Genomic DNA, 14364 nt, shown 5'->3' with positions numbered 1-14364 from the left:
TGGCAATAAACTTGCAAAATTCGTGCTTAAAAAATAAAAATGGAAACGAAAAAAAAAAGCGTGGAAAACTAAATAAGAAGAAGCGACCGGAACTGAGCTCAAGTCAACTCCAAATTGATTTTGGCTTATTAACAGAACTAAGCGCCGTAAACTGCACTAAGCGGAAAAGTTTTGGCTCATTATGTGAGCCCAGCTGACAAGTGCCGCCCCCAACGACCCCTCCCCACACGGCCATCACGACATCCAAAGCCAAGCCAAAATCAAATGAAACTTGCTGATTACATTTCTTTTTTTCTTGTTTTTTGTTGTTTTCATCTTTTATAATCAAATGTAATTTGCATAAATTTACAAATATTCAAATGCGTGCAAAGCAAAAGTTTTCCAGGTTTCGTTCGTTCCATTTCATTTCAATTCTGGCTAATAGCCGCCGTCTACAATGACCACCTCGAGAAAGGAACCACCCTCGTTGGGGCTGCACATCTGATCCATCTGACTCTCGCTCAACGTCAGATAGTGCCTATCCGCGCCCAGCAGGAACTGATTGATGTGCATGCGGGTGGCAAAATTGCGCAGCTGGCGACAAACGCGCAGCCCACATTGCAGCTCCCGGTTGAGGAAGCCCAGCGTGGCGCAGACGGGGCGCTGTGTCGCGGGTGCCACAAGCCAGAACACATACAGATAGCCCATGCTGGAGCCATCATTATCAAACTGTTCGGAATTCAAGAGCAGTCCCGGCCATGTGGTCTTGCAGACCATTACCAACACTGGCAAACAGCTGCACAATGATCGATGGCACAGCGGCAGATTGAGCTGGGGCGGCGACAGGTTTCGACTGCCATCACCCGTCCAGTTTAACACTCCCAGGCAATGATCGTGGCCAGCAACCAGCTGCTGATGCACCATCAGCAGCAAGGTGCACTCCCCAGTTCGCACCTTGCGCATGCGCAGCCCAAAATTAGCCGCCTTCGTAGGCGTTTCCACTAGGTGCTCGCTGAACAGGTGGCGCAGCAACTCGGACTGTCCCAGCAGAGCCTGGCAGTCGCCCAGCGGACAAACCGCTCTGCTCACCTCACCCTGCCGCACTGCATCTCCCATCATTTTGTTCAGCGATTGTTGTTTTTTTTTTTTTTATTTATTTTTTGTTTTGTTTTGTTTTGTTTGTTTTAGTAAAAAATTTTTAGATATGTGAAACCTAAATGAAATTCAAAACTAAGAGCATAGATTTTCGAATACCTCTTCTTACTATTTAGCTATGGAAATCGCAAATAAAACAAGTAAGAGGTTCTAGTCGGGAGCTTCCGACTAGGGGATACCCTGAAACCTCTTTTCCAACAGGCGATAGGTATAAAATAAAAGATACTTCATATATATATTCTATTCTAGAAGCTACATGTCAAGTTTGGTAACTCTAGCTCATATTATTTGCCGAAATTGCTCAAAAACAGGATTTCGATATCGATTTTTATCGATTACTTGGAAACGGGGCAAGTTATCGAATATCGGAAACAAACTTCTGAGATCTTTGCGTTCATACATACGGACAGACGGACGGACAGACGGACGGACGGACAAACGGACCGACAGACCGACAGACGTACATGGCTAGATCGACTCGGCTGTTGATGCTGATCAAGAACATATATACTTTATGGGGTAGGAGATGATTCCTTCTGCCTATTTACATACATTTGCACAAACACATAATACCCTTTTCACCCATTTTCAATGGGTTCAGGGTATAAAAACAACAGCAAATGCTCTCTTCAGTAAAATATTTTAATGCAAACTTCACAGATATTGATTAGAATGTACGTGTACCATCAATCTGAAAACGATTACAAACAAGCTGAAATGCAACGATGACAAACAAGCTGACTCCTAGCGTCAATTTATACGTATGTTTTTTTTTATGCATTGCATGCATACATACATATGCACAGGTGTATGGGTATACCAAACGCAGACCAAGTTTTCTTCTGGCTGCCCTGCAAATTCTCATGAATTTAAGTAAGACTTACAGATTTACATGCTTTGATTGTATGTGTTCAGTTAAGGATATACCTTTTAGGTTTCAATCATTCCCTTTCCCGCCTCTCTCTCTCCCTCTTTCTTTCTCTCTCTAAGTACATAATAGCATATATGTGAATATATAAATAAAGCTATTACTTTTGAGATTCAGACCTGGTCACTGTCTAATATATATCATGTATGTTTATGAAAATATTGGCTAAAGAAAAACTTTTTGACGCATTAGGGATTATCTGAGCGATCGACAAGTCTTTAAATTATCGTTGATTGATGTGCGAAAGATGGAGTAAAATAAGAAGATAGGAGTAGACGAGGCGATCAGTGTCCCAAATACAGACGCAGTTTATTATTGCAATGCAACGCTGCGCACACATCATTATAGTCAGTACTTGAGCGCCAAGAACCTCAACGCAGGCAGTGGCCAGGGCTGCGGCAGGAAGAGTAGCACTGACGAAAAGATTTTTAATAGATTACCAGCGTTTGAGACGGAAACCAACTACGGAGCTATGGCCTCCCAATATACAGCAGACGCGAATTGGGTAGCGAATGCTGATGTGCGAATTTGGCGCTTAAAGCGACGCATACTCTTAACTTAATGCACATTTTGGGCCTCTCGGGCAGGGGTAGGGTAAGTAGGGGTGCAAGATGGTGGCAAAATGGTGGGTAGGTAGAGGAGAGGTGGATGGGCGGCAACGTCACAGTCTGTTTGCGCAACTTTTTGCTGACTTTTTAGACTAAAAGTCAAATATTTCATTTGGAAATTCCAGGCACTAAGGCGAGAATGAAATGTGAATATTTACAAATACATAGATAGAGGAACACACTCATATATATAGGCAAGAGAGCGTGTGTGTGTATGTGTGCGGTGTGTGTGTGTGTGTGGGTGACACGCCTACAGCAACACCCAAACGATAGCAGCAAAACACATTTTTCTAGCTGCGCCCCCAACCCAGAGGACAACTCCAACCGGCGGCTGCTTAAAAACTATAAATTAAGTTTACAACTTTTCCGCAAAAAACTTTTTTTGCAGCCGGTCATTTTTGTTGCTTTTATTGTTCCATTTGGCTGTTGCTATTGTTGTTGCTACTATTATTTCAGTGTTTTATCACAGTGTGACAAAATAGCATTGTAGAAGCAAAGACACAATAAAAAATGTGTGTCAAGTTGCTTGGCGACCGAACAACTTTGACATCCATCATTGCTGCGCTCGACACTTGTTGACCCTAAATGGGACAGACACGACAGGATCACTAGAGTAGCTATCGGAGTGCAAGAGGGGAGGGTCAGACATTACCAGCCCTGCAGCCAACAACTGACAGCTAATCAAAATGTCGCACAAAGTTCATTAACAACATTTTCCAGTCAATTGTCTTGTCAAGGTAGCCAACAGCATATTTCTGCAAGGAGTCGCTGGCTCTGTTTGCGTTTTGCATAGACAGGCAGAAGCTGCCGAAGGTCCTTGTCGGAGGAGGTCGTTTAGGTCGTGGCAGCACTTTGTTAACAACTTGGCATCAAGTTGTTTGTCTTTCACCTCAGCGTGTCGATGACACGACTCCCACTTACACCATGCTCAGCTGTGTGGGTGTGACCAATTTTATTGCCAGGCAAATCAACAAAACTTAACGAACTGTTCCCACATTGCTGCCACTTAGAAGGCATAGACCGAGCTCCATCTTTCACTTTGGTTAGCCAATGAACTTGAAACTGGCAACAGAAGGCTAAGCAAACAGACCGTAAATTGTTTATGGCCTTATACAGTTGCAACCCATACCATGCCTCAACAAATCCAAAATCATCCATTCAAATAGATCATGCATTTTGAAATTGGGTCAAATTTTAAATGCTCTTCCTAGATTGGAATTGTTTAAAATATAAAAATATGAATGTTTCTTATTTATATGGTACTTGGGATAAGAAATTCGTAATACTTAGTATCTTCAAATTGTCGTTCAATTTGATGGTGGGTTTATTAGTCAAATAAGATTTGTATCTTTATTTTCCACTAAAAATAATCTGATATTTATTTAAAAAGAGTAATTATAGTTGGCTGACGTTTAGTTGAACAGGTCGAAGTCCAAAGTGGACTTTGGTTTTGTGCACTTTAAGCATTTTTATTGATTGATGCATTATAATTCGCAACTAGTTAAAGCCTGAGAAAAGTTTGCCTCTTATTGAAAAGAAGCAATTAATATTTTTAATATTAAAAAACACGCCTTGAGTCAACTTAAATTTGTGTCCACGATGTGCTTCTTGAGCTTTACGACGCTCTTTAATTAGAATTTGTTGGGCTTCCTAATAAAAGGAGAGTCTAAGAAAGCAGACATTTAATTACATAAATGCTCGATTTTAATTAAAGTCAGCATAAGTTCATGGCCTGGCCTGACACTATGTTTTATATTTTGCCTTTTTCATGCCAGTTTCAACTTTCATTACTTTGGTTCTGCTTTGAGAGCGTTTAATCCGCCATCTCATCGTGTCTTTGGTTATAAGGAATGCTTCTGTTTTGTTTGGCTATATTTTGTTGTGCTGTGTTGTGCTTGGGATCAGGCGAGCTTTAAGATTTCTCAATATTTATGTGCACGTCGTTAACTGCATGGATTGTTTGCATATCTAATGGGCATATGGCCTGTGTCTGTATGCGTGTGTGTGCGCGTGTTTTATGTAAAATATGCGAGAAGTGAGGCCCGGCTGCAGGCACGCACTGCCTTCCAATGGCTAGGCCTTTGCCAGTTTCACTTCCTGGCACGCACAAAAGCGCAAGACACGCAAACGGGTCAAGGATATTATGCATATGAATATACAAAACGTAATCACAACAGAACCAAACCAAGCTGAACCCAGCCAAATGGAACAAAACAAAGCCAAAAGCAGTTGGCAGCAATCGTGGGCAAACGTTTCATCAACTTCAAAGCAGTCGCTGCCGCCATTTTAGCTGCCATTGTCGCTGACGCGGCGGCCATTGTTGTCAAAGTGTGCATGTGTGTGTGTGTGTGGGTGTGTGGGTGTGTGTGTGTGCCACTCAAAAGTCGCAAAAATGAACGCGTAATTGTTTGCACATGAATACATTGGGTAAACATGTATTTACCACACACACGCACACATTCAGACAACACTCGTTGCTGCTGTGGCTGCTGTTGCATGCAACGCGCATTCATTTGCATGCAAAGACTAGATGAGCGTCTAGATTGCTGCACATTGCCAAGTCAAAGGCGTTTTAATCTGCTTACCTTGGCGACATTTCCTTTTCTACTTTTTATTTTTTTCTGTGCCACAGTGCAAAATTCATTTGCATGATTACGGGCGACGGACGAATCGGGTGCTCGAGGGTTCGAGGGGCGAGCGAGGCGACCGTCTGGGTTGGCTGCTGAGTTTGCGTTGCCGGAGCTGCAGCAGCTTTGCTTTAATTACGAGCCAGGCTTCACTTTGAGCACATAAACAAATTGAAAATTGTTTATGGCATGCAAATTAATCAAATCTCTTTCTCAATTAAGTCGCCTGCCGTGGTGGGGGAAAGTGAGCGGTTCCTGGTCTGGTTCTGGTCTGGTTGGGACAGGCAGACGGCAAAGCGCATCGAGATAAAGCACAACGGAAATTTCATCTTGTAAGCAGCAAATGCAGCCGCCCTTGAGCACAATTTACATTGTGAGGCATTAGTCCCAGGACAATAATTATTATAATTAAACTCAAAATGCATACGCAAATCTTTTTGCAATTACGTTAGTTTATATGCCCTCGCCGAGGGTTGTATTAGCTATTACAGAGAATGTGTAACGTCATTTAATATTTTGATTGAAACAAATTTGCATAACAAATATCGATATCCCAAAATCGACACACTAAAATTTTAAAATTAACGATTATCATAGCTTGACAAGCATCAATTTTCTTTTATAAATCGATAAATATCGATTTCAATGTTGATAAATAACGAAATAACGAACAAAACTCGATAAATATCGATTTCCTTAAAATGGATTAATCAGCCAAAATGACCCACCAAGAAATCAATCGAATGAGATGAAATCTCGTTTTGAAACCAGGTCCGTTGGTCAAGGGACCATTCTACTTCCCCTTTTGCAACAACTGGTTTTACAATTGTCCGGATTTTAAAAAGTGTGTTGATAATTCTTAAAAATTCTTATATCTCACCATTTTAAGCAATCTTAAGATCAAATTAAATAATAAATTAATAATCACAGCAAGTGTATTGTCCCTTTGAGAAATCCTAATCCTAATCCTAATCTTGTCAGCCAATTAGCAAACTAGCGCCTTGCCTCGGTTTCTTGGACCTGCCACATACAGCTGTTTGCAGTAAGTGTCAAATTTTTGGTCACTTGTGTTGGCAAAACTTATGCTCATGCGCCGAGAATGAGTTGGCTCATTAAAAACTAAAGTGTAATTATTGTGCAGCAATGAATATAACGACAGCAAATCCATTAATCATAGCTAAATGGATTTTGATGGGGCAGCCAGTTGTAGTTAAATTTCAGACAATCGTCTGTGTTTGCCTACTCCAAGAACCTGAGTCACTGTAGATGATGAGCTTTAATAATGATTATTATGTCATATGGGTATATGCATATGAATATGAATATATAAATATATTTATATAACAGCTGCAAATTAATTTGAATTCTTCAAGCATGCCTGCTCCGCGGTCACTAAACAAACATATTTATTTATTCTGGTTTTAATGAGTTTTCTTAAGTAAAGTTGACTTTCATATGCTTCATTTGCGGTTTATTTCAATTTTATAATCGCTCGCATAATTTGTGGTTCAGGCCAAGCTTACACGTTTTACTCATGCTAATATGCACTATAAACAATATATTTATATTATTCTCATGCTTCCCTATTCATATATTAATGTAATATATTCTAAAATATGCAAGGGTCCATGTTAAAGGTTTAAAAACAATTAACACAAAGAGGCATTTTAGTTCTTATGACAATGATAAGTAATTGGGAAATTTAACAAGTTCCATTTAAATAGGTAGGTAACTCTTATACCTTATGATGGTCGCAAAAATGATGGTACAGAGTATATTGTAGTTATGCAAATTTTTAGCTTATTTTGTATATGCACACATTTTAAAGCTATAGGAAGGCCTCGCTTTCAAATTTCACTTAAAAGTGTTGCCTGAATCTTTGTTCTTTATTAGAACATCGATTTACGATGTAATGTCGCACGAAGCTAGCTTACGAGAGTAAAGCTCTTCGATCTTTATAAGGCTTGTGACTGGAGCAGCCGCAGCGTCGCGAAATCCATTTCCGGTGCCATTTGCAACAGTTGCTTTAGTATGGAATGCACAGGAGCTGCGCCTGAAAACACTCGCCAAAAGTAGTGATAAGGGATACACGGGGACATAACGTTGGACTGACGTGCATGCCCTGCACTGCCACCTCTTCCCTCCCTCCCCTCCCTCACACCACCCACAACGCGTATTAATTATGAGACAGATTCAGTGAAACCGCTTCTCGCTTCTGGCTTCAAGCTGAAGCGATTAGCGCCTCGCATCGAGGACGAAGAGAAAAGTACTGCAAATCAACAGCTGGCAAAGAGCATGGCTTTTGCCAAGGTCGCTCTCTCGCACGGCGCCGCTCAATTCACCACACTCACGCATGGAGTGCTGGCAGGAAACTCACCACGCTGGCTGCTCCATGCTGCTCGTCATCGCCAGCAGACAAAGCCGCCATTCAGTCTATCGTTGAACTCTGCTGCTATTTGTTGCATCAGTGGCTGCTCTCAGTGGCTTCTCTCAGTGGCTTTCCCAGTGGCAAACGGTACGTGTGTTCGACAACGGCGACGACGACGAAACAACGCGACGCGTCTTACGCCCGCCCTGCACGGCCCGGCCCTCTCGCACCAAATAGTTGCCGCAGCACGCGACTTACGGCTTTCAGTATTGTTAAGTTGAAATTTAAAAACGCGCCACCATTTTTTGTGATCATATTTTTTTTGTCGTTTTTTGAATCTGCAAACATCTCAACGAATTTATTGAAACGTGCAAAGTTGGTTTATTCAACGGCGTTCAGGCGGAGGCAACTGAGAAAAATGCCGGCACAACAGTGCGTATGATTAATGTTTGCCAGTGCTCAAAAATGCAACAAATACAAGTCGAGATCCAATTCAAAAGCCATTTACTTTTGCACATACGAGTGTGAAAAATTGCATAAACTTTTTACACTTCTACGCAGGAAATAGCCAACAGTTAAATTCCAGCTGAAACGGTTAGTAAAAATTTGTAATGAATTGAAAAAATAAAGGAAATTAAATAATTAACATATTTGCTGGCAGCGCTAATTAATTATAACTGTTTTCATTCAATTTGACACCATTTACAACACGCACAATTGCGCGTTATTTATTTATTTTATATTCAGATATATATAAATAAAACAGACAAATCAAACCAGTTGATCAACATTCTATTACATTATATTCTGTCGCTAAAAGATGTGTGGCCGAACACTTAGTGCAACTGAACCACGAGGCCCAAGACTATTAATTTGATTTAATTATTTGTTTCTTTTTATAACGCTTTTAACACATAAATTAATTATATATTTTTTCATTAAAAAATACATTCGTATTATACTGCTGTACTTATATTGCTCGGCACCTCCGTGAACTCTTTAAAGTAGCTTTCATATGATTATTTTTAGAATTGTGCATGCTGACAATTAGAATAAATCCGTTTGTGGCTTAAGAAAATTCGCAGTGAGCTTTAATACGAAAAAAAACTCCTTAAAAAGCAGACACAATATAATAAACTTAAATGTAATATTTGTCGGCTTTCAATTTACATATGTCTTTTATTAGAACGCAAGGAATTTATAAAAACATTGTAAAACGTTTTGAAAACATTGATTAGAAAATGATTTTTTAAATTTCTTCATTTCAATATTTGATTCTTAGTCTTACTATTTTAAATACTCATATTTGTCTACTACCAATATTATTCGTGTTGCCTATAGCAATATAATTGATCCTACTTCTCGTACTGATTAGTCCCACACCTGTAAATATCAGGATCATACAGCTACGGTCAGCCAGGCCGAGAACTTCTAAGCAAAATTCATACCTATATATTTTTATTTTTTGACAGACACAAAGTTGGCTCAGACTTATTTTCTAGTCAAATCTATGTCCCATTACGATTGCCAAGGTTTTACTATCAATCGCAATTTTATTAATTCTTTAATTGTTCATCTCTGCTTTATTATTCATCTCTGCTCATTTTAATAACAACTACAACGAGTCGGGCCGCATCGGTTCTCGCTGACCCACTTCAAATCGGTGCCAGTTCACACTAAACAATTATATTTAAAAAATAAACAAGCTTATTTTATCCTAAGGCTTAACTCAAGAACTAATTACCCCATCTTAAAATTGTCTTCTGTTTGGGCTGATTAAGTAGCATCGGAGTCAACATAACATGATTTGTGCTTCACAACTCGCGATGTTAATGCTGTGAATGATGTAAATGCTTCGTTAGTTGTGACGCCTTGGGAAGCGTTGCTAGCTCGTTATACAGAGAACGGAGGCAAGCAGTTAATCAATCTTGGGTTTGAAACCGATAAGCAGTTATAAATATGTGAGAGCATAAAACAAAACGGAGCGCAAAAAGAAAAAGAAAAAAAAATAACTGTCCCTTCAGTGAGATGATAAAGAAACTACTCGTATTTGAAAGTGCCTAAGAGCATTCAGCAAAAACTGTGACAAACACGAAACGCCGAAGCCAAGATACGAAAGCTCAGCAAAGACAGGAAGAAAAACACGGGAGGGGGGCAGAGGCCGGCAGAGGCGTTAAGCAGTTGCTGGCATTGCCGGGCAGAAGAAAAAGGATCTACATGATTTATAAGGTACATTAAATTGAATATTCAACATAATGTAGCATTTAAATGGGCAACGCACATAAGCACACAGCAACTATCAGCATAAATATATGTGTGTGCGTGTGTGTGTGTGTACACAAACGTATGCATAACATAACGTATTATAGATATATACACGCACATAAATGTACCTACATAAATGCGTTGCCAACTCAAGGTCATTTGACTCGCAATGGCATTTTTGGCTCAGAGCTGCCCACTTGACGCGGCTTGGGTTGACTTGGCTAATGTCTATGTGACTTTTGGCTGCGCCCGGGAGCATGCCACAAAATCAAAATACTTAGCCAGCACCTAATGGTATGCCTTGTTGGTCGGCGTCCTTCTGCTGCTTCCTTGTTTGCCGATGCCTTTTATTAAAGTTCGCGCATCTTCAATTTTTCTACATAAATGCCAACAATAATAACAACAACAACAAATCAAGTGGAGAAAATAAAATAAAAACGCACAACTTTTAGCGTAAAAAATTATTGAAGTTCAACGCGTGCGAAAGTAATTTACCAAACCAGAACGTAGCGAGCATTATAAATCACACGTTCTGCCCTACAGCAGAGTGCCAACTATAACTGCAAATACTTACGTACACAGACACACGCACAGTAATTCAAACGCTCACACACACTAGCAATATGTGGGCACGCGTTACGTGTGCAGGTCAAATGTGAAAAGCCAGCCAATTTGGGCCACATTTGACAGACAAGGCGGCGTCGTGACCAGCTCTCTGCCAGCTAAACGCTGCACTACACCTGCTACGCCCAAAACCCCAACCCACTCAGCGCTTAGCAACACTTGAACATATGCAATAACGGAACCACACACACCTTTCAAGTCGCCATTTACTTAAATATTATGGTATTATTTATGCATTCTTTAACTTTATCACCTTGGCAACGTTGATCAATTTTAACAAATATTTTGAATGTTTCGTAAACACTACAACGATAAGAACTATCCAACACCGTTATATATAAAATATATATTTTTCGATTTCCTCAAAAAAAAAACCTTAATTCATTTCCTTTTCATTCATTTTTAACGCTTACGTTCAGTCTAAAGTTTTCTCATACTGCTGTGATATTTTACGAACATGATACCCTGACTTAGGTGTTCCGTCCTAACTTCATCAGTGTTAATAAACATTTAAAATCTAAGTTTAATATAACCATCCGAATACCTAAGCCCGTTTTACTAGATTCCTAAAGTACCTTCTGTGGATGCCTAAATAAAGTATGTAATCCTTCTGATACAGATCTACATCATTTGTTTGGATTGACCCTATCAGAAATCTGTAATATTCAACTTCGCCTACTCTCTAGACTGTAGAAAATAGTTAGACTCGTATGCAACCGACTGCGCTATATTCTATACAAAGTGTGCTAAGAACTAAATACTACACAGAGACAATCAAACTATGACGGTAGAAAATATAAATTTTTAAAATCTATGGGGGGGGGGGGGGGGGGGGGTAATAGTCGTGACTTAATCTTTAAGGCACTTTGTGGGAAGTGCATATTTCAGATTAGATAGATTGGCGGACATTGTTCAAATATTGATTTTAACATGAGATTCACAATTAATTATGCAAATCAGCAAATAGCTTACCCCCCACAAGATGCTCGGTTAATAATTATGTTGTGTCCACGTGCTGTCAGTAGCACCTGTGCGTAATAGTCGTACCTGTTAAAGTAATGAAAAAACAAAAAAAAAAAAAACAAAAACAAAACAAAAGGAAAACAGAACTCAAATAATAACAACAATAATATCTGACAAAAGTAGCAGCTGAGAAAAGAGAAAACTAGAAATCTAAAGCTATTGGGCTGTGATGAATAGATGCGGCGAGCAGTGGAGCATGGACTTCATGAGCTTTTTGGTCAACGCACAGCGGCTGACCCAGTGGGTGAGTAGATGTAGACGTTGTCGTGCCACAACATCAAGGCAACCTAAGCTGCACGGCTGCACTTACAGCGCCCCACCGGCGGTCCGGAGCTAATGTATATTGCCCTCTCACACGAGAGCTGCGATCTGGACTCGGTGGTTAGCACATTGGCCATTGCATATTTGCGCTATCGCAATCCTGGCACACTGCAGCATAACTATATGCCCGTATTAAATATGCTGCGACGCGATTATCCCAGCAAGTCGGAAGTGCGCTTTCTGCTTGACAAGCAGCACATCAAGCCCGATAGGCACCTGGTCTTTCGCGATGATGTTCCCGAGGAGCTGCTGTTGCGCAGTCGGTTCATCTTGGTCAATCATCATGTCAGCCCCTTCCACTATTGCACCGAGGAGGTCTACGACTATCGGCCCTATCAATGCGAGGCCGCCCGTCTGCCGATCTACTGCCAGCGCATCATGCATCCGATGCGCTCCTGTGCGGCCCTAATAACCGAACGATACGACAGCCCCATCTATAACTATGCGAATGTGCGCTGTCTGCGCGTCTTTGAGCTGCTCCATGCTGCACTCCTCCTGCAAAACAGCAACTATGCGCAGTACACGCCGGAGCAGCTGCCCAATGTGCGTGACTATCAGCTGTTGGTCTATCTGGAGAAGCAGCTGGGACAGCTGGATACACCGCAGCGCACCATTCTATATGACACACTGGTCAATGCGATGTTCGATCTAAATGAGCTGACGCTGCCGCAGATTCTGCGGCGCGAATTCAAGCTGTTGCGCGCCAACAATGGCAGCCATTTAGTACGTATTGCCCAGTGCTGCTTCCCGATGGCAGTCACACGTTTCATATCGTTCGAGTTTGCTCAGCTGGCAATCCAACAGTTTGCCGCAGAGCACAGCTGCGACTTTATAATGCTGCTGGGCACCAGCATGCAACCCAAGGGCGGACTGGTCATCAAAGAGCTCGGTCTCATACCGCTCGACTCACTGAGGGACGTGGAGGATAGACGCTTATTTGATCACATGATTATTAATCTTAGTGCAGCCGTAGAGCCCTTGCTTGCACTAGAGCCATATCGTGGACTCAACTTCATGCAGGGCGCCTTCTTTTTTATTAATGTCTGGAACGTTCAGTTCTACGATATGCTGTACCTTATGCAGCGCGTCATCTACAACTGGGTATCCGAGGACAAGTTCTCGCCCACCTAAGCCTTTGTACTCTCTACATTTATTTCGAATAAAGCCAAACAAAATTGCACATTCCCCCGCCACCCCACCCCCTTGCAGTTATCTTAAGTTAGCTTAAGTATCCGCACCTAATCCACCAACAATCTTCTCGGTTGAACGCACTTTCCGATTCTTTGACAAGCCAAACAGAAAAACGATTTAAAAAGCTATGCATAAGCGACTTGTATCATGCCTTACGCTTCAATTTAATTACAAAATATTCAAACATATTTCATTAAAAACTTTTAGAAACAATTCTATTTAGCTTCGAGAAATATCCCTTGTAGGCAAACCATTCAAATATAGGTGATTCTATTTTTATTATTTTAATATATTAACTAGAAAACAATTAAGTTCTTAATTTGGACACCAGGCTAGATCTTAGGCGCTGTGATATTTCTTATTTTTTTACCTTAAGACACAAGAAAAAATTAACTGAAAATATCTGCTTTTTTTACTGTTGTCGCAATAATGTTTATTATATATGGAAAATATAGATAAAACCTTGGAATTTTGTAATGTATATGACCAGTTAAATGCACATTTCATTAATACAATTAAAATCAAATTCCAAATCTTTTATAAATGTAATGTGATCTGGTTCAATGTGCTAAATTGGCATCTACCAATATGCTTTAGGTTTTTTGACAAAATAAGGTTTTGTTCGGGCTTTCGTTCGGTTATTTGAACTGATTTGCTTTTGGCTTACAGTCCATATTAAGAAGTTAAATTGGATTCGAAGCCTATTAATATTATATTAAGCTTATTTTAAAACCGCCAATCCACAATTTACCCATCTTACGTTTGTTATTAGCATATATGCCGACATTATCGGAATATTTATATTCAATAATTGTAATCAAAAATTATGAAAGATGTGTAAACAGTCTGTCAGGGTATAAAGCATGAGTGTTTAACTCAAAATTATGATTTACGCACACACACGAACACACACACACACATATAATCAGCGTGAGCGATTGCCTGTTCTGTGTGAAGTCGATGACAGAGCGGCAGCGCAGTGGGGTGAGGGGAGACTGTTTAAACCATTACACAATGCATTAATCTAATCATACGAGAAAATGTGCCAGTTACCCGCAACGCAGCCAGTTGCCAAATTCATGAACTCCAAAATGGAGTTTTATATACGAATGTGACCCTGGTTTTTTGTGTTGTTGCTGCCATACACACACACACACACGGACACACACCTGCACACGCACATGGGCAGGCAAAAGTATTTGCAACTTGATTTATAAGCGCGCTGATGTCAGTTACGTGCACGCACTCAATAATGGCGGCAGCAAAAGCTTGCTG

General features: G+C 40.5%; 2 protein-coding genes across 2 annotated transcripts; one reads left to right on the top strand and one right to left on the bottom strand.

Annotated features, from left to right (window-relative positions):
* Positions 1-297: 297 nt before the first annotated feature.
* Positions 298-1135, bottom strand: LOC135440474 (uncharacterized). Its single transcript, XM_064699664.1, has one exon. The coding sequence runs from the start codon at positions 1096-1098 to the stop codon at positions 418-420; it is 681 nt and encodes a 226-aa protein (XP_064555734.1). The 5' UTR covers positions 1099-1135; the 3' UTR covers positions 298-417.
* A 10513-nt stretch (positions 1136-11648) lies between these two features.
* On the top strand, positions 11649-13633 carry LOC135440503 (exopolyphosphatase PRUNE1-like). Its single transcript, XM_064699705.1, has 2 exons — positions 11649-11821; positions 11890-13633. The coding sequence occupies exons 1-2, from the start codon at positions 11747-11749 to the stop codon at positions 13027-13029; spliced, it is 1215 nt and encodes a 404-aa protein (XP_064555775.1). The 5' UTR covers positions 11649-11746; the 3' UTR covers positions 13030-13633.
* The last annotated feature ends 731 nt before the right edge of the window (positions 13634-14364 follow it).

The sequence above is a fragment of the Drosophila montana genome, unplaced genomic scaffold (assembly GCF_035044405.1).
Source record: "Drosophila montana isolate Dmon_TW-CO22-7 unplaced genomic scaffold, ASM3504440v1 contig_1624_1, whole genome shotgun sequence".
Lineage (NCBI taxonomy): Eukaryota > Metazoa > Arthropoda > Insecta > Diptera > Drosophilidae > Drosophila > Drosophila montana.
The sequence above is the reverse complement of the archived record's forward strand: the minus strand, read 5'-3'. Positions and strand labels throughout refer to the sequence as shown.